General features: G+C 35.2%; 1 protein-coding gene across 2 annotated transcripts in view; it reads right to left on the bottom strand.

Annotated features, from left to right (window-relative positions):
* Nucleotides 1-26,514, bottom strand: part of PLXDC2 (plexin domain containing 2) — a 470,147-nt gene that overhangs the window by 126,151 nt on the left and 317,482 nt on the right. For both annotated transcript variants that reach the window (XM_024346245.3, XM_063781455.1), the window contains exons 5-6: nt 14,225-14,347; nt 9,793-9,911 (exon numbers count right to left, since the gene is read on the bottom strand). In XM_024346245.3, coding sequence (XP_024202013.1) covers nt 9,793-9,911; nt 14,225-14,347 — 242 coding nt within the window. The remainder of the gene's footprint in view (nt 1-9,792; nt 9,912-14,224; nt 14,348-26,514) is intronic.

The raw sequence follows: 26,514 nt of genomic DNA, 5'->3' as shown, positions 1-26,514 counted from the left end.
ATGTCAGGGGTAAAAATAGTAGAGCAGAGCACACTGGCCTTTGGAAGGAGAGTCAAAGACAGAAGCTCCTCTCTTCTCCACTCTGTGGTATCTTTCTCCAGCACACAGGAACCCCAAACAATTCCTTAACCATGAGCTTTTTACATCTGTCTCTAAACCAGGGAGATAACAGCATGCCGCTTAAGTAATAGTTAATGGAATTTTATTTTCCTCTTTGTTCTGCCCTGAAAACATCACCAAAACATTCATTTGTTTCCATTACAGGCCCAGCTATCTATCCAGTAGGCAGCACAGTATCTCAGCAAGGGTTTGATTGTATAGTATGTGTTCCAAGGTGTGAATCATATGCCTATCTAACCTTAACTGGAAAAGAATTACTCCAAACTCATTTTTGTTTCCTTGCTAATCTGCAATATGGTGTTCAGTAGCTTAATATTAAAAACAACAGCAACAACAAAATCCCACAATAAACTCAAAGCTTTCTGTTTTACCCATTCTTATCTGCCTGTAACCCTTAACTTTCTCCTTTGTTTTACTTAAGTATCTGACCTGGCTTCAGTGTTACCAGCAGTGAATCTAATTTTTAAGAGTCATGATCTCTTTTATTATTATCAAAACAACAACCTGTAGCACAAGCTACCTTGGAGGCTGAGGCAGGAGAATCACTCGAGCCCAGGAGTTGGAGGCTGCAGTGAGCTATGATAGTGCCATTGCACTCCAGCCTGGATGACAGAGCAAGAAACTGTCTCTACAAAACAAACAAACACATAAAGTCCAAAATATTAATGGTGAGTTGTCTGTAAACTACACTTGAATAGAAGGGCTTTCAGTTAAACTTGACAATGTAAAAATCCATTTGCTTTCCAGGGTATCAGTAACAATTTGCACAATTATTTCCATCTTTTTTTATTGTACAGCTCCTGAACTCTCATCTGCCAGGTATTGAGCAATGCATCTAACAGCGTGAAAGTCAAGGTGAGCTATCATCAAACGATCAATTCCTAACATGCCTCCTGCCCCCATCTCCACAATCATAATCTGTAGAAAATCTGGAAGCAGTCAACTAACAGCATGAAGATGATAAGTAAAATCCACCTCCACTTTAAAAAAGAGGTTTCAAACTTCCTTTCTACATAAGCTACTGTGTGCCTTGGGTAAGAGAAAAAATTCATGAGGGAGAAATTGGAGGGTGCACACTTTGAGTGAATTTTCCAGGCAATATTTGCAAGCCAAGGGCTTCCAGGGCTTTCCGAGTCCTCAAGGAAAAAACGCACATCTATATTTTTACTTGAAATATTTTAATATTTAGATGTTGGCAACATATCTGTTTTACAAACGTGTACACTTAAAACATAAAAACATACACAGAGTAAAAAGTGTGCCCTCTGAGTTAAGACTGCTCACATTGAATTGGAACATGAAGAGTCTGAGCTTCACACAAAAGACAGTGATGCAGGGTGCCCACTTGAAGAAGCCTGTGCCATTGGACTCAAGATAGTCAAGACTCTGGTGTGGATTTTACCTGGGACAATAGCTAGATAAGGAAACTTATCTAAAAATGGCTTGGGACTTAAACATCAAGGGAAAAGAAAGGAGATTAAGGAAAGTCTACACCCTGGGTTTGGGGGAGACACAAAAAATTAGCTAGGCATGGTGGCATGCACCTGTAATCCCAGCTCCTTGGGAGGCTGAGGCAGGATAGTCATTTGAACTCGGGAGGCAGAGGTTGCAGCGAGCTGAGATCGCGCCACTGCACTCCAGTCGAGGCAACAGAATGAGACTCTGTCTTAAAAAGTAATAATAATACATAAAATAAAATAAAATAATTTCCTCTGGGACATTGATCTTTCTACCTGGCTACTTTATTTATTTATTTTTACACACAGCATTTGCCATCAGAACATGATCAAGGGAGAATAATTCAACTTATTTTCTTACACTAGGAAAAGTAAACAAAAAATTAAAATGTCAGGCACTTCTGTATGTGAGATAGCTAAAAAATAAAATATCTCTACAAATACAAATGAATTAGATCCCACATGAAGCTGTGTAGATAAAATTTTAATATTTTACTTGTTTAAAATATAGGGAAGTCCTATGATATAAAATATCTGTCTCTACATTTTCCTTAGAATTATTTCTTGAGAGCTTTTAATCAGCATTTTATTCAATCTGGTTTTCTTACCCTTGTATTAGATATATATGTACATATATATTATTCTTTTCTGCTCACACATTTATCAAATGTCTTGGCTGGATACGCTATATTCACACATCAAGTATTCTCACAGATGTAGCAATAGTTATAGAAGGAAATTACCTTATATCTAAATGGTGGTGGTCTCACTGTTCTGTTCTTTTTGGCCTTCTCTGACTTTCTTGAATTACCTTTTTTCTATAAATTCTACAAGTTCAGCCAATGTTCATCTTTCAATACTTTCAGGCGGCTAACCATGAATGAAGGGTCATTACAGTTTAAATAAGAGAAATAATCTTCAAAGAAATTTAAAAAAAAATGCATTAAGAGCACCATTGAAACTTACAACTAATTGGCAATGGTGATTTATTAACTATGTATTTTTCCATAGAAGCAGCAAATGTGACACCAAGGAACATTAGGTTTAAATACTTAAATAGAATAGATTAAAAAGTGATTTTACTTAATAAACAGTAAAGTTCCTCTATATTGACCTCCTCTAAAATTTGCTGCTGAAGGAAATGGTAAAGCATTCAACCAAGAAAATGAATAGAACAGGCTGACTCCTGGGCTAAGCCTGTCTTGTCTCTTCTGTGATTTTTCTCCTGTTGCCATCTAGTAGGATTATATGACATTTTTATTTAAATTACAGTTTCCTAACCTAATGACTATCCTTATTCCTCACATAAGCTAGTGAAAAAAAAGAACCCGAGTTTGCAGTTGACACAAAAAAAGTCACATCCATCTATAGTTTGTGTCCAGAGTGATTACAAATGCCAAGTATATCAAGAGAATAGAGATAAGACAAGTCAAAGAAACTGCAACTTCTACAAAGTAAGAGTATCCTAGGATAGACAGCATCAAGGCCTGTAAAGATCCTTATTTCAAATCTCCAGGATTTTTTAAATACATTTTTTTTTTTTTTTTTTTGAGACAGAGTCTCCTTCTGTCGCCCAGGCTGGAAGGCAGTGGCATGATCTCTGCTCACTGCAACTTCTGCCTCCCGGGTTCAAGAGATTCTCCTGCCTCAGCCTCCTCAGTAGCTAGGATTACAGGCGTGCACCACCATGCACAGCTAATTTTTGTATTTTTAGTAGAGACACGGTTTCACCATGTTGGCCAGGCTGGTCTCCAACTCCTGATCTCAAGTGATCAGCCCACCTTGGCCTCCCAAAGTGCTGGGATCACAGGCGTGAGCCACCGTACCCGGCCATTGGAATAAAATGTTTTTTTGAGAATTGTTAGTTTCCTTGTTACATTATCAATAGACCACAAATTTTAGAACCATATCTATTGTAATCAAGCAAAAATCATCACTATTTAATGGCAACTTAATATGAAGAAGCTGAGATTTAGGGTTATAGCTAATTACAAATAGAATAGGAAAATGAGAGTTTAATTTCCAAATTCCATGTATTTAAGAAAGGATCCGGTTTTTTTTGGCCTATGTACAGGTTCTTTCATTTAAAAAAGTATAGATTAATAAGATAAATGCTGTGGATAGGCAAACCTTACCTTTGTTCCCAAATGGCCTTGATATGCTATGATATGATATGTTAGGCTATGGTATGATAATGACTGGCCAAGGAAGACTGTCAAGGATATCAAAATGAATGAATTGATTCAGTCACTTATTGAAAAGAAAGTTTTTAAGAGGGCATTCTGGTACAGTAGCTAGGCCTTAGGGCTTTAGAGTCGTATTTCTTTGGATAAATCTTTGTTCCATATCTTTGGAAAAGTTACTTAAGGTCTCTGGGTGTTTCAGGTTCCTTTTCTGTAAATGACAAAAGTAGCTATTCATGGTTTTTGTGAGAAGTATACATAATTTATTTTAAATGCTTAGGTCCGTGCTTGACATATATGAAGAGCTCAAGAAATGCTAGATTTTATCAACTTTGGAGGTTATCGTTAAATGTGAATGTGACTTTCACTTCTGGTTATGGCACACAAGATTAAGATCCTTTCTACCACTTAAATCAAGCAGGAAATGTGAATAAAATATGGAAAGCTTCCATTGAAAACTCAGGTAGTTATCAAAGAGCAAGGTCTTGAAAAGACAAAATCCCAAAGAAAGGAAAATGCAGACGTAAACCCAACAACACTTTTCCCATCAAAGCATTTGCCAATGTATAAGCAAGTGTTAGAGAGTGAGAAGGTCTCACTTACTTAGCCCAGAGAGTTTAAGTTAACTACCCTATAAACTTTCTTTTCAATACATGACTGAATGGTTCAATGGTTCATTTTGATATCCTTGACTGTCTTTCCTGGCTAGTCATTTTCATTCCATAGCTTAGCACCTCATATTATATCAATCATATCATAGCCACTTGTGAACACAGGTAAGAATGATTTGCCTTTCCACAGCCTTTGGGCTGTCTCATGGAGCTGAAGAAAAATACATGCATTCAGAGGCACTAAGGAAAAGGTCCACAGTAAAAATTCAGATCTTTAGTGGAGATCCCTGAAGGACTAGAAGAGTAAGGGCTTACCAGAAATATTCTGGTCTCATAAGAACTGATGCTCAACTTTGAAGGGGCTTAGCTGTACAGTATTAAAGTTATCTGTTCCGTACTAACTGCCAAAAAAATAAACTGTCTTGTAGGAAGAAAACATTATCTACATCCTCAAAGTACTTTGGTACTTTGTAAACCATGTCCAATATTTTATTTTAAAAATCACCTAGCATGCAAAGAAATATGACCAATGAATGAAAATCTGGAGGAAATAAAAAGAAAACAGGTGATAGAGACAGACCTATAAGACATTTAGGTATTGGAGTTATTAGTCATAAGGTTTAAAATAATTGTTTTTAATATAGTCAAGGAAATAGATGTTATAGTTAATTTCATCAGGTAATTAAATCTGTCTAAAAAACAACTGGATACTCTAAAATTGAAAAATGCATTATAATGAACAGTTGGTAATTTGAGAAAAAGAACTTTAAAAAAATATTATTCTTATTGTATTTTGGCTGAATTCTAAGCAAACTCTATCTTTGAAGTTAATTAAAATATGCAGCTGTGTAACAGTAAGGGCCTATAATTTAAAACAGAATTTCAAATCTTTGGTTGAACAACACAGAGCTATAACCTCAGGAAAAATAACTTAATTATTTAAGGGAATCCATGCCTCCACAAGTCTTCTCTCCAATATGGTTCTAGAAAACAACAGGGTATTGGTGAAGAAACACTGAATATTATGAGCAAATCTGTATTCATTCTTATTTTAAGCAGCAGTTGTACTTCCCTATTTCAATCCCACTATAAGCAAGATTGTTATAACTCTAAATGTATTTTCTTATTTATTGATCATTCATCATTTAGTGTGCACTGCAAAAAAATTATGCTATTGAAGAAATGACAATATTTGCAGCATGAAAGGATTGGAGGTCATGTACGTGCTTAGCATGGTTGGCACATTTAAATACTAAGATAAATTGAATGAGGGCATTGAAAATGAAATTTACTTAACTAAATTTATTCAATCCATTACTAATTTTAATGTAAAATTTAATGGTAATTAAAATTTACAATTTTAAAACAAGTCCCAAATTGGTGGTGGGTTTTGTGTAAATCAGAATTTTTCTTCTCATTCACATAAAACATAATGAAACAAAACAAAGCTGGTGTTAGCCTATTAGAAGAAACTTATTACAGAAAGAATTACACGTACTTCCCTATGTATAATTTGGCAAGTTTAGCTTGGACAGCAATGGAAAATTTTACTCCTTGTAATTATATGCTCTTAGAATTTGGTTAGTTCTGCAAATGAAGTAGGAATACCTCTCTTATCTATACTTGTAATTGTGTGATATGACAAGTCTAATAAGCAAGATTGTTAAACAGCCAATATTAAGAAATGCTTATTGGAAAAACAAATGAGACATAGATTTGTGAATTGTTTTACATAATCTCTTTAGGCAGAGAAAATGGTTGAGATGTCTTGGGATCATCAAATTAAATTCTGGATTTATTCTTAACTAGCTCTGTGACCTCAAGTATGTCATTTAATCTCTCTGACTTAGCTTGCTCAGCTATAAAATGAAGATAATCATGTATGATCTATTTCCAAAATTAAGTCATAAACATTTATTGAACAGCTTCTATGTACCACCGCTATTGTAAAATACTTAGGATATTAAAGCTATAGGAAACTATTGAGGAATTAAATGCTATAATGCATGTGAAAGTACTTTGTAAGTGGTAATACATTACGCAAACTACTATTTTATGCTATCACGTGATTAGGAATATTTTTCCAGCAGTGCCAGGAGCTTCTAGCTCTCACCTCAAATGCAAGGGGACTCTCTTATGACAAATTTTACAAATAACAATTTGCCTTAGCAAAATAAAATACATAACAATTATTGGGAAGAAAAAAGTGGTAGACTAGAAAAGTAGAAACTGCTTTGTATCGAGAACAAAGAAAGAACAGAAAGGCAAATAATAAAGTAAAGTAAATAATAAAGTAAAAATGACTTCTTTGAACTCCAAGTGCAGAGGGAAGACATTCTTCAGGACAAGAGCCTGGGAATATCAAGAAAACATTAAATTTGCCTGTCATCTTGAAATTCCCCATAACAAAACAGGAAAACCATAGTGGAACTTTTTTCTTTGATTAAAATGAAGAAAAGAAAAGGCCTTTAAAAATACCAACCAAGAACAGAGAAAAGGAAGAATTCTGCAATGTGAGACACCTTTGAGAACAGCGTAAAGAAAGATGACAATTTCAATAATAAAGACTAGCAAGCGAAGCCACAATAAGAACACAAATTTCTGTTTTGACAAAGCCTCCAGGTGGTAAGACCTAAGTCTCCAAACTTACTGACCTTGAGTCTTTACAGAGACTTGACCAGTGTTGGTTCAAACCGTTGAAAATGAACATTGCAAAACGTCACTGTGCAGTTACAGCAATATACTAGATTGCAATGAAAACTAGAAATGAATAAGTCCTTTTGAGAACTATTCTCTCAGTTTCCAGGGAGTGTGACATAAAAATATAGTGGGCTCTGATATAAAAACATAGCCCTGATGTTATTTCTTTGAGGAATCGCCACACTGCTTTCCCCAGTGGCTGAACTAATTTACACTCCCACCAGCAGTGTATAAGCATTCCCTTTTCTCCACAACCTCACCAGTAAAACTACATTCAGGCCAGCAATCCCATTACTGGGTATATAACCAAAGGAATGTAAATCCATGTAACCAAACACCACCTATTTCCCCAAAACCTATTGAAACAAAAAACTGGGTAGAACAAAGAAAATTTTTAGGGCAGGGAAGATTCTGTAGGACACCATAATGATGGATGCATGACATTATACATCCTTAAAACCCTTAGAAAGTACAGCATCAAGAGGGAACTCTAATCTAAGAACTCTGAGTGACACTGATGTGTCAATGTCAATGTAGGTTCATCTATTGCAACAAATGTACCATTCTGGTGGGGCATGTCGATGATGGGGGAGGATGTTCAGCAGGGCAAGAAGAGTATGTTCAAACTCTGTGTATTTTCTGCATCATTTTCTGTGAATCTAAAACTACTCTAAAAAAGTAAACTCTATTAATTAAAAGAATAAGTAAATCATTCTGCCACACAGACACATGCATATGTATGTTAATTGCAGCACTATTTATAATAGCAAGGACATGGAATCAACCTAAATGCCCACCAATGATAGACTGGATAAAGAAAATCAGGTACATATACACCATGGAATACTATGAGGCCATAAAAGAAATGAGATCACGTCTTCTGTAGGGACCTGGATGGAGCTGGAGGCCATTATCCTTAGCAAACTGATGCAGGAATGGAAAACCAAATACCTAATGTTCTCACTTATAAGTGGGAGCTAAATGATGAGAATGCATGGGCCAAAGAAGGGAACAACAGACACTGGGGCCTACTTGAGAGTGGAAGGTGAGAGGAGGGAGAAGATCAGAAAAAATAACTATCGGCCGGGCGCAGTGGCTCACGCCTGTAATCCCAGCACTTTGGGAGGCCGAGGCAGGAGGATCACCTGAGGTAGGGCGTTCAAGACCAGCCTGATCAACATGGAGAAACCCCATCTCTACTAAAAATACAAAAATTAGCTGGGCATGGTGGTGCATGCCTGTAATCCCAGTTACTTGGGAGGCTGAGGCAGGAGAATCGCTTGTACCCAGGAGGCAGAGGTTGTGGTGAGGCAAGATCTGGCCATTGCACTCCAGCCTGGGCAACAAGAGTGAAACTCCAACTCAAAAAAAAAAAGAAAAGAAAAGAAAAAGAAAAGAAAAAAAAAAAGAAAGAAAAATAACTATTAAATCCAAGGCTTAGTACCTGGGCGAGAAAATAATCTGTACAACAAAACCTCCAGGACATGTGTTTCCCTATATAAGACACCTACACATGTACTCCTGAACCTGAAATAAAAATTAAAAAAAAAACACCATACACTTGGACAAAGAAACATAGAGTAAGACATAGTCTATAATTATAACCTGTTTATACAATTGCCCCCAAGTAAATGAAAAATTTCATTAAAAAAGTTTTTAAAGGAATAGAAATATCTGACATGGTTACAGAATTTTTAAAAGTTGGCCTATTTAATTGTAATTAAATTATGCCGCACTTTATGGAATAGATGGATTTCAGAAGATTTGACCAAAGGGCATTCTTTCTTTATCCTCAACATCCCTTTTATAATCTAGGATTCAATTCTCAAGGAAAAAGTAATCCCTCAGTTGAACATAAGATATCGAGTCTGTAATATTATAAATACCCATTAACCTATGGGTTAATAATGCTCATTAGTAATTCTCACTGTTCAGGTTTCTCTCATAATTAGAGACTATCTAAAACATTACATTTGTAGTTCCTGGAACTTTATTTTTATATTCTTAGTCCAACAGGCCTTACTTACTTTGTCAGAAGAGTTGGAAATCAAACACACAGTTATTCTAGTCTAAGTATTCTGTAAATTTAAGGCTACAATTTAGTAAATTTTCATTCTTTACTTTGTCAGTTTGTTAAAATGAAACAAATCTAAGTTTAAATTTCCTTGTTTTTTCTGTCGCTTAGGTCTCTAATTAATCTTTCCTATCTGGTTTCAACAAACATTAGCCAAAGCTCAGCCGTCCTAGAACTCTCTCAGTACTGGGTCCTTGAGCCACATAAGTTTTCGTGTCTATAAATGCTTTTGAAATTAGAACCAAAATATAACAAAGAAATCAACCAGGTGAAAAAAAAACTAACTAAAGGAAATACGTAAATATAAACATTTAGATTTAGATGAGAAATCCCTCCAAATTGAATTTTTTTCTTAGAGACATTTCACTCTAATTACTCGATAATTAGTCAATATAATTACTCAATAATTTTATGAAATTGATGAGTCCTGATGCCAACAATATCAGAATACAAAACAAAAGAGCTAACAATCAATGCACCCAGAAAATTAAAACTAATCAAAACATTTTTTATTAAGCAAAGGAAACCAAGAGGCAAGAAAATGATTTGAGGATCATGGCTGTAAAATGTCCCTTTCTTGACACTTGGAGGAAAGGCAGCAGTCAAGAACAAGGGGAAGGGAAAGAAATTATCAACGCATCACTTACTTCTTTGTATCCGAAGATGATTCGTCCATCCATGAGCAGGGTTGCCTGGAATGTGAAGCTTCCCAGGTTATAATTATCCTGGAGATGTACATGGTCCCACTGGACCACAAGTGCTGTGCCTATACACCCATTGAAAAAAGAAGAAATGCAATGAGAAAAACATACCAATCAATTCTGGTGGGAGTTTTCACAAAAATGTTTTTGCATCTGGCCTTCAAATCTGGTAGTTGTACTATTTCGATTTTATGTGGTTAATCAAATTCTGTTATTGAAATAGCATTTGGGATTTTTTTTAAAGGATTGAGTATTCTCTAAATATTTAGTAAAATAGAACCTCATACTAAGGTCAATAATTGAGCTAATGCAGTGTGGGGGAATTTTGCCTTAGGAATTTTATTAATGTTAATAGATACTGTCTGCTTAAATTTCCATAAGCCACTTTCAAAATGCAGCCCAAGTGGATTGAATGAACTTCAAATACATTTGACAAATGCTGAGAGAGAAACACATCTAAAAAGTTAGGACCACATACAAAAGACCTGAAAATGTCTTTTCCATACTTAGAATTATACTTTTCCACATTGAAGGAGTTCCTTTAACACTAATGGGAATTTTCTCCTTGAGTTCACAATGCTTGTATTTCTGTCTTTGTTGTGTTTCTTCCAGGAAGCTGTAAGAAGCTCAAAGGGCCCTGGGCTAAGATTTTTGAAGTCCCCTTGAAGCACACTGGGATGAAACTTCAGTGCTGTATATTATATTCTGAATCACTCTGTCAGTGTTTACCATAAACGATTGGGCATGAAATAAAAACTGAAACATAGTTTAATAGTCACCAGTGAGAATTCAAATTTTTGTTTTAACTGACATTGTGTACTCTCTTTTTTTTAAAAAAAAAAGAAAAGAAATGAGCTGCTAAGACTTTTTCTTCACTCTAAATATTAGATTTTTCTGTTTGGTTAGAAAAACAGTTGCCCAAAAAAGTTGTGCTGAAAATGAAAATCATAGAACTAAAAGAGCAAATCTTATCTCCAAGTAATAAATATCTGATATATTTAAAAATTACAATTGCATGGAAGAATTAATTTTCAGTAACTATTTGGTGCTATTAGTAATATCTCTTGAGCTGGTTGACAATTTTAAATAGACACATTATTTCAAATATTTTGAACACCCAATTGTAAGTCCTGAAAGGGTGTTGAAGTAAAGAAATGTATTTCTTTTGAGGCAAAACTTTAAAAGTAAAAAAGAAAAAAAAAGTGTTTTAACTTGACCTTGGTGCTTTTAGCCATTATCACTGCTGTGAGTGAAGACCACTCAGGTCTCTTCCTTCCACGGGCATCTCCGTGTCTATATTGTCCTGAGGGAGGGAGGGAGGGAGGGAGGGAGGAAGGAAGGGAGGGAGGGAGGAAGGAAGGGAAAAGAAAAGAAAAGAAAGAAAGAAAGAAACGAAGCAAGGAAGAAAGAAAGGAGGGAGGGAGGAAGGAAGGAGAAAAGAAAAGAAAGAAGGAAGAGAAAAGAAAAGAAGAGAAAACAAAAAAATAGAGCAAAAGAAGACAGTAGCCATGAAACCTCCCATGATTTTATAAGTATAGGAATTTTCTGATTGTGAAATGCCTCCTAACTTCTTTTTCCTTCACACATGTCTACAACCCTCAAGCTCTAGTCTATTCCTTATTTTCTAGTTTCTATCGCTCTCTGGTGATGCAGTGAAAACAATGAACCAGAGGGCAGAAGATTTAGACTTGCATCTTGTCTCTATAAAACTTTCCTTGTGAACTTGGACACAATTAATCTGCATGAACCCGTTTCCTTTCCTATAACATGGGGAGTATAGTTTTTGCCTTCAAGCGATTCCTGCATTAAATACAAGAAAATACAGTTACCCTTGATTATTTATGAAAATAAGAGGGCTATATAAATTAAAGTTTTTAATGCCAATTCTGAGGAAGGGATTCCTAATATTTTGTTAGTAGCAGGTTGTTAAAAAGCACACTGTTGGCCGGGTGCGGTGGCTCACACCTGTAATCCCAGCACTTTGGGAGGCCAAGGCAGGCGGATCACAAGGTCAGGAGATCCAGACCATCCTGGCTAACATGGTGAAACCCCATCTCTACTAAAAAAAATATTAAAAAAGTAGCCGGGCGTGGTGGCGGGCGCCTGTAGTCCCAGCTACTCGGGAGGTTGAGGCAGGAGAATGGCATGAACCCGGGAAGCGGAGCTTGTAGTGTGCAGAGATCATGCCATTGCAGTCCAGCCTGGGCGACAGAGTGAGACTCCGTCTCAAAACACAAAAAACAAAAAAAAGTGTACTGTTTGCACATGCTAAGTTTTATATTATGTAGTAGCATAGCTCTCTCAACATTTGCTGATTTAAATTTTCTAACCTGCTGCTGTCTTCTCCAGAGAAGTTTGCTTTCCTAAATTGTTGAGTTTCCAATCTTTAAGTATCCTGTCAATGATTCTAACCAAACTTGAAAATATTTCAGCAAGTTGTTGTGGTATTAAAAGGGCTTCGTGAAGAGTCTTACAGTGTTTAAAAGTGTTTCATTCATTTAATAAAACGTAAGTTTTCATTATCATATTGTTTGAACTCAATATTCCTCAATATTCGATTCCTATGGAATAAGTCATTACACAGAAGATATTTCAGTGGGTAAAAAATACATGCATTCTTGAGTATTAATACTTTTACAATTCTCAGACATAAAACTCACTTTACATATGTAATTATTTTTATTCATTCATTGAATAATTATTTAGGACCTACAGCCTAAACAATAAAGTGTCTATGCAGGGTACTGGAGATAAAATGATTTCTTACAGCCACAGTCCTTGTTTTTAAAGAACTTAAGAGTTCAGTTGGAGTAGTATACATCAATTTTTAAAAATCATTCAAATACAAGTAAAATTCAAATATTAAGAGCTACCTAGGAACAAGGTATGTGAGAATATATGAAGAGAGACTTATTTAATATGCTTTATGATTTTGATAGCAACAGTATAAAAACTTGGTCATTAGAATCATGTGCCCATGAGTAAATGACCCTAACATCACCTAGTGAATGTCGGAGTTTGGAAAATAGTCAATGTTCACTAAATCATTTATTATTTCTGTAGGATAGATTCCCAAGGCAATTTTGCATGGCAATCATAGAATAAGTTTCAGATAAGTTTCTGGCTGCAGTTTTGCCTCAAGAATAGTGTACTTACAGTCCACTTGCACATCCTTGGGTGTTAGCACCTCATGAGTTTTTAAAAAATGAAAGAGAAGAGAATATAATAGTTCTTAAAATAACAGAGATGAATCATTATTGCGGCTAACACTTAGAGTTACCTAATATTGGATCATACCTTGGTGTTACTCAAGATGTTCAACGTGTATTTCCTAAGGTGAATGTCTAACTATGTTTAGTTTCCTCGTTGTGCTATTTTGACCTGTAAAATGGCTTTCATCATACTGGTCAGGAGATGGCTCTTAGCAAAGTGATCATATTTCTCCAAGGCTACAGCTACCATCAAGTCTATTCCAACCATAAGCAAATTTCTTCCTTGATCATCAGAAATAAGATAAAAGTAGAAATAACTCTGTTCACCCCAAATGCTTGTATTATTTGCAGGCATAAAATTGTCTTTTAAACAAATAAATATCATTTTTGAATGATAAATACACAGAAAATTCTATATTTAATCATTGCAATATAAACTCTTTGTTACCTATAATTTATTTTCTCTACCAAAGTTACAGCTTTCAATAAGATGTTGAGATGAAAATTCATTTATGTCTCCAAGACCTCGAATTTCTCGCTTGGATTTTGGCACCACTTAATGATATATTATAGTTTTTTTCTCTATTTTATATGTCCCAAAAAGTAATAGCAGGGATACACTGCTCTTGGTATATTTGATAAATCTTGACAGGCTCTCACTCATTTTCTAAAGTCAAGAAAACTTTATTTTCTTCAGTTGAACTACCCACAGCTAACTACTTTATACTTTTAAAAATATGTGTTCATCTTATTCATACATACAAGTCATAAGTTTTGGAAATTTAATGTCAATATATTATGCCAATTGCCTCAACTGGAAGATCAGAACTAACAAAATTATTCTTATTTCCATTTTTTTCTGATGGGAAAATTGGAAAACTGACTTATTGAAATAGCATCAAATAAATGCGTTTGCTTTGTCTGAGGTCTTGTCTACAGCAACTCAGTTTTACTGTGTATAGTAGATGTTAATAAATGCGTTGAATGAATGAATGCCATTTGTGTACTTTATAAATCTTAGCAGTATAATATTTGTCCTCTCAGACCATTTGCATCAAGCAGTTTACACACCAAAAAATAAACAGTTTACAAAAACATTAACATGAATCTGATGCTTGAGGTTTAAAAATATACATGCAGCAAAAAATAGGCTACTCAACACATACCATTATCAAAATATCTGACAGTTGAATTTCTGGATACACTGGGATCGAAATTTGCCATTAAAGGTGCTATGTACTGTGTGGCTGTTAGCATTCGATGTACGACTTCTCCAGTGTATATGAAACCTAGAATTAGAAAAATAGGAAACATATTCAGAAAAAGAAGCCTATATAAAATTATGATTAAAATACTTCCAACTCAATTACAGTCATATTATGAAAATAAAATGTCATGGTAGCTGGAAAAAAAGGAACATATTTAATATCTTAGTATCTAATTAACAATACTTGGTCTGGATTAAGTAACAAATTCTTGTATAATTTGGTAGAACCTTGCAAATCCAAAATCTATAACATATACAATTTAAATTGGGGGGAAAGTGACCATTATCTGGATGAGATTATTAGGCTAAAAATGCTAATACAGTATTATAAGTAATTCAAATATTCAATTTGCTATTATTAATCCCTTGTTATTTTAACAATAGCTTACCACACAAGTCCTTTTAATTAGTGAATTCATTTTCATGATATTTATATAAGCTACCATCTCAGCATAGGAATTTTAGAAACGACATCTGGTAAAATGCAGAAAATGTTTTGATTCTTTTTTTTTCTTGAAAGTTGAAAGGGGGTAAACACCCATGGTGACGTTTTCAAATTGTTGGTTTGCTCAAGCCTCTATATTATCAGCACACTATCAAGAAGATAAAGTCTATATGTTTGCAGGTAAGGTGGTAAAACATTGACAATGCACAAATGCCTCTCTATTTAGAGATTTAATCAATGCCAGTCTATTCTAGCAGTTGGATAATGAGAGGGAATTTATTATGGAGAACTTTGGCTTTGAATTAACTTTCAATAGCTCCTATGTTACATGTCTAACCCACTTTCAATTATTCACACTAGGTTTATTTACTTTGTGGATTATCCATGACAAATTGTTAATCCTGTGCTGGCTTCTTGCTTTCAAGGTCTTTAGCTGCCTGAAAGGAGAGTCAGCCCAGGGATTGCTAACTAATATTAATATTAATCTAAGAAATACACAATTGAGATTACATATGCAAATGCACACACACAAATAAAATGCAAGGCAAATTATCTGTGACAATGCAATTGTAATGTTTGGGCAGTCATCAGTTAATTAGATACCCGACACTAATATAAATCATTTTTCTACTTTCACAGGAATTAATAAGATAATAATATTTAAAGCTCAAAAAATGTTAAACTTTGATCACTCATTTTATGGTCTGAATAAATATTTCATTGGCAGATTGCGGTCTTCATTGTTTCAAATTCAAAATTGTGATGTCTAGGTAAGTTATTGCAGAATTAAACCTGTAGTTATTTACTTAGAAATTAATTTCTCTCTTTTTGGCAATACCTTCTTTCCTTTGACTACCTTTTAACTTTTCATCAAAAGCATAATTGAACTCTAGCTATTCATCTAAAAAAATTTTTAACTGGAAAAATCTTCAATGTGTAATTTTATCATCATGACTTTTTGTTTCTTATGTGACTCCTTGCTTCTTATTTGCCAAGCACTATCTTTCAAAATAAATACCTGATGCTTTAAGCAGAATTTTGTACATTTGTAATTTCACATAGCTCGTGTATTAAACATATTATGGTGATATGGTCATTGCTTTTATTATATTTCCTTCTAGATTTTCAGAGTCATACTCCTAATATTCAAAGTGCAATATTACATCCTTAACATTATAAATGTGAAGAGTAACTGTTTTCCAGGGTCTCTATTTTTTCTCCTATCCTCTCCAGCATGCATTTATAATTTATCATTAGAATGAATACAAAAATTCTATAGATACCATCTCTTAAGAGAAATGTTTGAATTAGACTCTGAAAGTGTTATTTCAGAGAAAATAGCTCCAAGTAGGTTATTTTTCTTCTTTATATTCTCCAAGTACAAATAGAAGAAACTGCTTAACTTGGAGGATGGAGGGCAGTTATTCAAGGAAGGAAGATAATTTTAAATAAATACAAAATCCATTCTCCAAGCCAACTTTGTAAGAAGAACAGCAGCAATCCCTAGAAATACACTGTTGCAAAATGTAAGAGCATTGATGATTTCAGACACTTCAAACTTACTGTTAGTATTTAAGTAAATAAGATATATATACTTTCCCCTCAATGTTTCTACATAGATTTGCCAAGAAACTGCTCCCACTCTCAATAACCCAATTTTTAAATCACAGAAACCATTAACTGTTATTTCTTTTGATCAGGAAAATGTTTCCCAAATCTACAATTTATCAAATGTCAAACGTGAAATTTCAAATTGTTTCCAAAGAACTAAGTAGAAATACAGAAGAATTTGTTAACATGTAAAAGCCATAGATATAGTTTTTAATTTTATTACTAGAATATTAAAATAAGTTATGTTACTATGAGTATTATGGTTGCTACAACCAAAATGAACAAGAAACTGCTACCACAATTATTAGCATGTCTGGCACTACTATTACTACTACCACTATTAGTACCACCACCACAAAGACTTAATATGAAAAAAAAATAAAAACTCCAAGAAGGAAAAAAACCCTACTACTCTGCAAAATGAGTTTAATTTTACTAATTCAGGGAATATTGTTTGTTTTTCTTGGCCATATTGAAAGTTACTTATATCAATATCTCACGTCAGTTTCTAATGACCAAGAAATAAAATTCTTGACTTCTTGGTGAAGCCCATCTAATGATAGGCTTTACCTAGTTCTCCTTAATTTTCCAGATTTTAAAAATATTACTTCAGTAGTGGTTAATAATTGAGTGGAGAGAAACCTTACAAGCTTTCAGGGCAATGTAATTAGGTGTTAAATAAGAAAGAGTTATGCAAATTAATGCAACGAAACTCTAAAACTTTAAAGGTACTCATAGATACCAACACTCCATTAGATATTTACTTCTTTTCTTTGGCTGTTCTGGGCATTCCCAGCTAAAGATTAGATGGATAGATAGATAGATAGATAGATAGATAGATAGATAGATAGATAGATATAAATAGATAGATAGATAGATAGACAGACAGATAGATAGATATTTTATATATATATATGTTATTTTTCTGGTCCTTCATGTTTTGGGGTAATTTAAGCAATATGTTTGTTTGTTTATTTATTTATTTATATTTTTATTTTTTTGAGATGGAGTCTCGCTCTGTCGCCCAGGCTGGAGTGCAGTGGCGCGATCTCTGCTCACTGCAAGATCCGCCTCCCAGGTTCAGCCATTCTCCTGCTTCAGCCTCCCGAGTAGCTGAGACTACAGGCACCCTCCACCACGCCCGGCTAATTTTTTGTATTTTTAGTAGAGAGGGGGTTTCACCGTGTTAGCCAGGATGGTCTGGATCTCCTGACCTCGTGATCTGCCTGCCTCGGCCTCCCAAAGTGCTGGGATTACAGGCGTGAGCCACCACGCCTGGCCGTTTTTATTTTTATTATTATACTTCAAGTTCTGGGATACTTGTGCAGAACGTGCAGGTTTGTTACATAGGTATACACGTGCCATGGTGGTTTGCTGCACCCATCAATGCGTCATCTACATTAGGTACTTCTCCTAATGCCATCCCTCCCGAAGCCCCCCACCCCCTGACAGGCCCCCATGTGTGATGTTCCCCTCCCTGTGTCCATGTGTTCTCATTGCTCAACTCCCACTTATGAATGAGAACATGCAGTGTTTGGTTTTCTGTTCCTGTATTAGTTTGCTGAGAATGATGGTTTCCAGCTTCATCCACATCCCTGCAAAGAACATTAACTCATCCTTTTTTATGGCTGCATAGTATTCCATGGGGTTTATGTGCTACATTTTCTTTATCCAGTCTATCATTGATGGGCATTTGGGTTGGTTCCAAGTCTTTGCTATTGTGAATAGTGCTGCAATAAACATATGTGTGCACGTGTCTTTATAGTAGAATGATTTATAATCCTTCAGGTATATGTTTTAACTATTTTATTTACATGTCTTTGTAGCCATTTGAAGAGCTAATCATACAATGTCTCCTTTGCTTACTATGTGATTCTACTATAAATAGCACTCATCTGCTCATCTGCCTTTGCAGAAAAGTGGTCATTTATGCAGATAATTTGGGACTGAGAAAGACACCTTCATTTAAAAGAATCAAGTAAGAGAAGCAAACATATTTTGTTCTTTGAATCTCAAATAATAGCGAATACATGGTCACTCCCTTTTGCCTTAACAACTAGTAAAACCAGAGTCAAATTCTGAGATCAGTTGTAATCAACAGCTTTGTTCTTGTACCTTGAAAACTTTCCTTGGGCTGCTTTCCATAGGTGGTTTCTAGTCATGTGAATAATCTGTTTTTACATCTGTAAGCCTCATCGAGTCATTTAGGGGATTCTATCATTGTAGATCTTGTCAGGAATAAATCCCATTCAATCACTATAGATTTATTAACCACAACTATGTATTTACTAATCTGAAAAAATATTATTCTGATAATGGTGAAATTAACCAGTATCTATATAGGCCTTCACTAATTATATTATTTTCCTTTTTGTTTTTTTTTCTCTGAGACAGAGTCTTGCTCTGTCACCCAGGCTGGAGTGTAGTGGCACGATTTTGGCTCACTGCAAACTCCGCCTCCCAGACTCAAGCGATCCTCCTCTCTCAGCCTCCTGAGTGGCTGGGATTACAGGTGTGCACCACCATGCCCAGCTAATTTTAGTATTTTTAGTAGAGACATGGTTTCACAATGTTGGCTAGGCTGGTCTTGAACTCCTGGTCTCAAGTGATCCACCCGCCTTGGCCTCCCAAAGTGCTGGCATTACAGATGTGAGCCACTGCACCCAACCTTCATGTATTTTCTTTGTTGTATTCTTGCACTAACTTTAAAAATAATAATGGTGCAATTAGTATTATTTCCATTTATTAAATGAAGTATTTAATAAGGCTGGGCAATTTGCCTAAAGCCACATGGCTAGTATAGGTCTCGTGATTCCAAATGTTACAGACTCTTTACAACATATTTTTGCAGTCATTATGTGTCCAGCCTTACAAAAGGTACATTAGAAGACAGAAAGTTAGGCAGTATTATTTTTACTTCTCTTGAGGTCATTTCTAAGGCAATCACTCTGTAGCAATGCTGACAATCCCCATAAACAAGTTAAAATTGCCACCAGATGACAGTTTTCACAATTATCTGGTAAGTCCTCACTTAACATCTCCAGGTTCTTGGAAACTGCGTCAGTTTCTAAGACTTTAAAGTAAAATAGGTAAGGCAACAATTTCAGCACTGGCTAATTGATATCAGTAAGAATTAAGTTCCTGTGGTATATTTCTGGATACAAAACCTCACCAAACTTCTAAATAAAGTGTTCCAAAAACACTTCTGATATTAAATATTTAAATAAAATTGAGCTCTACATATATTTAAGAAAGGTTAATAAAAACAGATAAGATAATTATTTATCTAGTTATTTTGATTCTGGGTCACAGGTGGACTGAGCCTTTCCTGGCAGCTAAGGGAGTGAGGCAAGTACCAACCCTGGACCAGATGCCATCCCATCCTAGGGCACATTCCCACATACACCCACACTCAATCACATTGAGACCATGTCGACATGCAGTAAATCTGATGTGCACATCTTTGGAATGTGGGAGAAAACTGAAGTACCCAGAAAAAGCCTACACAGACATGGGGAGAACGTGCAAACTCCACACAGACAGTGGCCCTGGCCACGAATCAGTTTTTTTGTGTTTCTTTTCTCATCAACATTGAAGAATGATGTTGAACAGAACAGATTTATTCAAGGATCTGTTATATACTCTACCTCATTGGATTTTATACTTAAACAAGGAGGTTGAGGAAGAAAAGACCTGTTCTGTCTGTGCGAAAATTCCAGCACCAATGTCTTAGAGCAGGGTGGTGGCCACCTCAAATCATGCTACTTTTATTGTAATACCAAAGCCTCTGTTATTTTAATTGGAAAATTTCATAAATAGATTTATATTATATTCCTCTATTGCAATTCATAAAATGAGATGTAAATTGACATAGGAATCACACACGATGCGATAATTCATTTCCTAGTAGAATAAAATGACTTCCTAGTGATGTGACTAAGTTACTTAAACTCTGTATACCTCAGTTACCTAACCTGTTAATGAAAGTGTAACAGAGTCAATATCATTGGGTTGTTGTGATGGCTGAAAGAGTCAGTACTATAAGACGAATGCTTAAAAGTTTGCAGAAAACCAATGAATCACTTATATTTGTTCAAATTTTTACCCCTTGAGGCCTTTTCTATGAAGTATTTACAAGTTAATCTTGGACTTATGCTAGGAGATTTATATAACTTTAAAATTGTGCTTCAGGCCTAAATGTATGACATGTGTCTATCTGCCTTATTCTTGTTTGAGTTAAGGTACATTATTGATCCTAACTACAGGATAATAGATAACAAAAACCTGAGTGTCCAAAGTTCTTGGTTTGATATATTTCTCCTTACATTCTGATGGAACAAGCACCTTGTAAAAATGTTAACCTCCTATTGGTTGCAAGTGGTTGTTTTGTTTAATCGGAAGTGTCACAGTAATAAAGGATGCACAAAGAAGCTATAATTGCTTGTGAAACACTCCATAAAACTTGAATGTGTAAGGTACTCCATAAAATATTCTACTTCATCATATTTTAGTTAATATTTTGGACCCAAAAGGAAAGGTTGGAGTTAATGGGTATGCCTGTAGGGCATTGAACATTTGTAGTTAAATGCTGTCTTCAGAGTGCAAATGATAATGGTATATGTCATCTTTGTTATGACGTATGTACTGTTATCTCTACATATTAATCAAATAAATCTGAAATTTATGATCTTTTATCCATAAGGATTTGAAGACCCACCTTCTCATCGTGATCTCTCACTAACTTTATATATATTCCACTTCTTCTATTCATGAAGAATTGAATTATTTAACTGCGGGTTTGCAGTTATTGTCAATAGCTCAGTGTTGGTGGTGGACAAGTTGCTTGAACAACTTGATGAGGTCTCAGAACAATTCAAATTATGTTTTGCACAAGTTCTATTTTGTAAGTCATGATACATTTCATATACTATAAACTACCTTCTTTAATACAAATACTTGTCAGATGTTTTAACAAAACCATGTGTGGCAGCAATTGATAATTTGAAAATTAAAAGTTGTGGTAAGTTATTTGGTAATGTAACCGTCTGTCAGCTGCTACAGCACAATGACAGGTTTTACATAACAGACTTCCTCTGAATAAAATTGGTGCTAGTAGACCACATAGTTCACTATGAGGATATTGGCTCGTATTTGCAAACTAGACGGTTAATAGAAGAAATGAAGGGAAGAGATAGAAGCATTCAGAAATTCATGTGAGTTTACTAATCTCTGGTTCCTAGGAAGAAAACTATAATATTGTCAATCACCAAATACTTTCCCTTTACAATTCCAACCAGCTGTCAAGTTAAAATATATGAAGGCTTTTTTATATTAAAATATATCCATCAGTTCTCAGGAAGCAAACTATAATATTGTCAATCACCAAAGAGTTACCATATTTATACTTGTAACCAGCTGTCAAGGTAAAATACATCAAATAGATTTTGTATACAAAATTAAAATATATTTACATGTGTTAACATATATCACATGTCATAGACTTCTTAATTTTATTGGCACCATTGGGGATTATAAACCACAACGAAACCATTCCTTGGGGGGAAAAAAGCAACAAGTGACAACTCTGTTATCAGCTGCAAATTATGTTCATAAAATTACCAATATAAAAATTTGCGTTGACCATATACAGAGGCTCTCCCCAGCTCCAGAAAGAACAGGAGCTGAAATGTGTACATGAAGAGGGGAAGATAGACAAAAAACAAATGAACAAACAAAAGCCAAAAATCAAAAACCAAAAAGCCCAAACCTTCTTCCTGAATTTTCACTTTGAACTAACAACGAAATTGTTGATTTCAGTTCTTGTTTCCTCCATCTTGTTCCTCAAAGAAATTCATGTAACATGTTCTTAGTTAATGTTAATTCCTCCTAATGGTCACTGTCAACAGCTCCCCTCCCCACCTCCCTAAATGCTTCTGATTATCTAGGATTTCTAGATATGGGTTCATTCAGAACCATTTCTAGACTGCAGACTATGCATGCCGACCCTTGCAGTTTTATAGTACACAAAGTACCTGGCTTTTCATGGAGACATTGAACTGGCCATCAAGTTTATTTCCTCTATCAAAATAGAACCAAGTAATATTTCAAAAGCCTTAATCGTGCAGGTAGAGTAATGGCAGCAATATGGCAGAATAGGAGTTTCCAGTACTTGTCCACTCTCAGAAAATCAATTTATACAACCATCCATGGACAAAAATACCTTCACAAGAACTAAGAGATCCAGGTGAGAGATTATAGCACCTAAGTGGAGCCCAGAAATAAGAAAAGACAAATTGAAGAAGATAGGTAAGAAAATTTCACATTACCCACATCAAGTCTTCTCCAAGCCTATGCAACCCAGTGCAGAGAAATATACCCTCCAGGTGAGTAAAGTGAGCAGCACCAAGTTTCGCTATAGACCCCAACACTGGCCCATCCCAGTGAACCCCTTCAGGCAGGCTCATAGAGACCTGAGCTCCAGGCTGGCCCATGTGACTCCAGACTCCAGGCCCACCCCAAAACCAGGCCAGCACTTGCAATCCTAGGTTCCAGGCTGGCCCCCATGGCTCCAGGCCCCGGGATGAATGATGTGGCACCCAGTACCAAGTAGTTTGGCCTTCACAGACCTAGGCTTCAAGTAAGTGCCTGTGAACCCTTGTGCCAGGTTGATTCCCATAGACCCAAGATGTAGGCCCAAACTCATTGACCCAGGATCCATGCCTGTCATGCAGACCCAGACACTAGGATTGCCCAGTTAATCGAGGATCCAGGCCTGCATCTGCAGACCCAGGCACCAGGTTAGCTCCTGTGGACCCAGGCAGTAGGCCCACCCAAATGCTTATCTAGCCAGCCTGCCCAAAAACTCCAGAAGTAAGCCTGAACATAGACTTTGTCAGCCACCGGCACAGAATTTCTGGATGGACTGAGTGGTGAAGGACATTCTTTGTCAACATCAGTATATAAAGACTGAAAGAAGTGCCTACTTCTTCAAATGCAGATTACATTACCAATGCAAGGTAACAAGGCACACAAATAATCAAGGAAACATGATAGCATCAAGATAACCAAATAAAGCACCCATAACAGGCCTCAAAGAATCGGAGATCTATGAACTGCCTGACAAAGAATTGAAAATAATCATCTTGAAGCTGAGTGAGCTACAGGAGAACACAAGTACAAAACTAACTGATATTAGGAAAGCAATACATGAATAAAACAAGAAGTTTAACAAAGAGACAGAAACTATGAAAAAAAGAACCAAACAGAAATTCTGGAACTGAAGAAAAGATTAACTGAACTGAAAAATTCCATAGAGAGGTTCAACAGCAGACTTGTTAAAGCAGGAGAAAGAATCAGCAAGCTTGAAGACAGAGCATTTAAAATTACCTGGTAAGAGGAGCAACAACAAAAGAATTTTTAAAAGAGTAAAGAAAGCCTACAGGAATTATGAGACATCATTAAGTGAACCAATATATTCATTATGGGAGTTCCAGAAGAAGCAGAGAAAGAGAAAAGGCAAAAGCTTATTATGCATAAACAATAACAGAAAACTTCCCAAATCTGGAGAGAGAAATGAACGTTCAGATCCATGAAGCCCAAAGAATCCCAAGTAGTTTAGACATAAAGAGATCATCACAAAAACAAGTTATTAACAAATTCTCTGAAGTCAAAGACATAGTGAGAAATTTGAGAGCAGCAAGACAAAAATCTACTCATGACACGAAAGGGAAGGTCTGTAAGGCTATCAGGGTGTTTCTCAGCAGGAAGCTTATAGGGCAAAAGAGAGACAAATAATAAATTCAAAGTGTTGAAAGTAAACCAGCAATGACCAAGAATACTATAACTAGCCAAATTGACTTTTACAATGAAAAAGAGAGACAGAATTTCCCAGACAAACAAAAGACGAGGGAGTTCATCACCATTAGGACTACCTCACAAGAAATGGTAAAGAGAATCTTTAAGTTGAAATGAAATGATAGAAACTAACAACGTGAAAATATATGAAAGGATTAAACTCACTGTAAAGGTCAGAATGCAATCACACTCAGCTATTCTTATATTCCAATAGTGCTCCACAACTCACTTTTAACTCTAGTATAAAAGTTAAAAGACAAAGGTATTGGAAATATAGCTATAATAATTTATTAATGAATACATAATAAAAAAGATAAAATTGTGAAGTCATGTACAAAAAATATGAGAAGACAAGTTAAAGTGTAGTTTTGTATGTGGAGGAAGTTACATTTTTATCAGTTTAAAACATATGCTATGACTTGAAGATGTCTTATGTAAGCTTAGTGGTAACCACAAAGGAAAAATTGATGGTAGACATAAAGATAAAGAAATTAAAGCAAATCACGACAAAAAATTATCAAATCAAAAAGAAGGCAACAAGAGAGGAAGAAAAGAAGAAAAGGGCTATAAAATAGAAAACAACAAAACGGCAATAGTAAATCTTTACCTGTAAATAATTACTTTAAATGTATGGATTACATTCTTCAATCAAAAGACATATAGTGGTTGAATGGATTTTTTTTTTAAAGATCAAACTATATGTTCTTTACAAAAGACTTAACCTTAGCTTTAAGGACACTCATATGCTGAAAGTGAAAGGATGGAAAAAGATAGTCCCTGCAAAAATAGTCCAAAAGAGAGCAGGAGTAGCCATAACTATATCAGACAAAAGAGATGTTAAATCAAAAACTGCCACAAGAGACAGTGATAAAGATATCAATTCATCAAAAGGACATAAAATTGTAAATAGTTATGCCCTCAATATTAAGAACATAAATATATAAAGCAAATATTAAGAGAGCTAAAAGGAGAAATAGTTCACCAATACAATAATAGTAGAGGACTTCAATATTGCCACTTTCAGCAGTGGATAGGTCATCCAGACAAAAAAAAATCCATAAGTATACAGAAGACATGAACAAGACTGAAGACCAAATGAATTTAACAGAGATATACAGAACGTTTCATCCAACAGCAGCAGAATATACATTCTTTACAAATGCACATGGAATATTTGTTAGGATAGATCCACATGTTAGGTCAAATAAAAGTCTTCACAGATTTAAGAAGATTTAGGTAATACCAAGTATCTTTTCAGACCACGATGAAATGAAATTAGAAATCAATAAGAGGAGGAAAATTGGAAGCATTTGCAAATATGTGAAAATTAAATAACATAGTTCTGAACAACCAATGAGTCAAAGAAGAAATCAATAGTGATCTTAAAAGATATCTTGAGACAAACAAAAATGCAAATAAAATTTTCCAAATTTTATGGGATGCAGCAACAGCAGTCCTAAGGGGTAAGTTTATAGCAATAAATGCCTACATGAAGAAAAAAGAAAGATTTCATAAAAGCAACCTAATATGACACCTCAAGGAACAAGGAAACAAGAACAAACTAAGCTTAAGAAAGGATATAATAAAGAGTTAGCAGAAGGAAGGAAATAAAAAAGATCAGAATATATATGAATGATATAGGGACTAGAAAAAACAATACAAAAGATTAATGAAACTAGAAGTTGGGTTTTTTTTAAAATAAACAAAACAGTAACTTTTAGTTAAACTAAGAAAAAATAGAATAATAAAATTATAAGTGGCCAGGTGCAGTGGCTCACGCCTGTAATCCCAGCACTTTGGGAGGCTGAGGCAGGTGGATCACCTGAGGTCAGGAGTTCAAGACCAGCCTGACCAATATGATGAACCCCTGTCTCTATTAAAAATACAAAAATTAGCTGGGCATGGTGGCATGTGCGCATAATTCCAGCTACTCGGGAGGCTGAGACAGGAGAATTGCTCGAACTCAGGAGGCGGAGGTTGCAGTGCACTGAGATTGCACCATTGCACTCCAGCCTGGGCAACAAGAGTGAAACCCTGTCTCAAAAAAGAAAAAAAATTATAAGTGAAAGAAGAGATTACAATTGATACCATATAAATATAAAATATCAGAAGAAACTACTATAAAAATTATATGCCAACAAATTCGATAACCTAGAAGCAGTGTATAAATTTCTGGAAACATACATATTACCACGTCTGAACAGAACAGTATAGAAACAATAAATAGAATAGAAAATATGGATAAAAGAAACCAGAACAAAAAACAGAATAGAAAATCT

This window comes from Pan troglodytes, chromosome 8, assembly GCF_028858775.2.
Source record: "Pan troglodytes isolate AG18354 chromosome 8, NHGRI_mPanTro3-v2.0_pri, whole genome shotgun sequence".
In the NCBI taxonomy this organism is placed as follows: domain Eukaryota; kingdom Metazoa; phylum Chordata; class Mammalia; order Primates; family Hominidae; genus Pan; species Pan troglodytes.
This window is presented reverse-complemented; position numbering and strand designations above follow the sequence as displayed.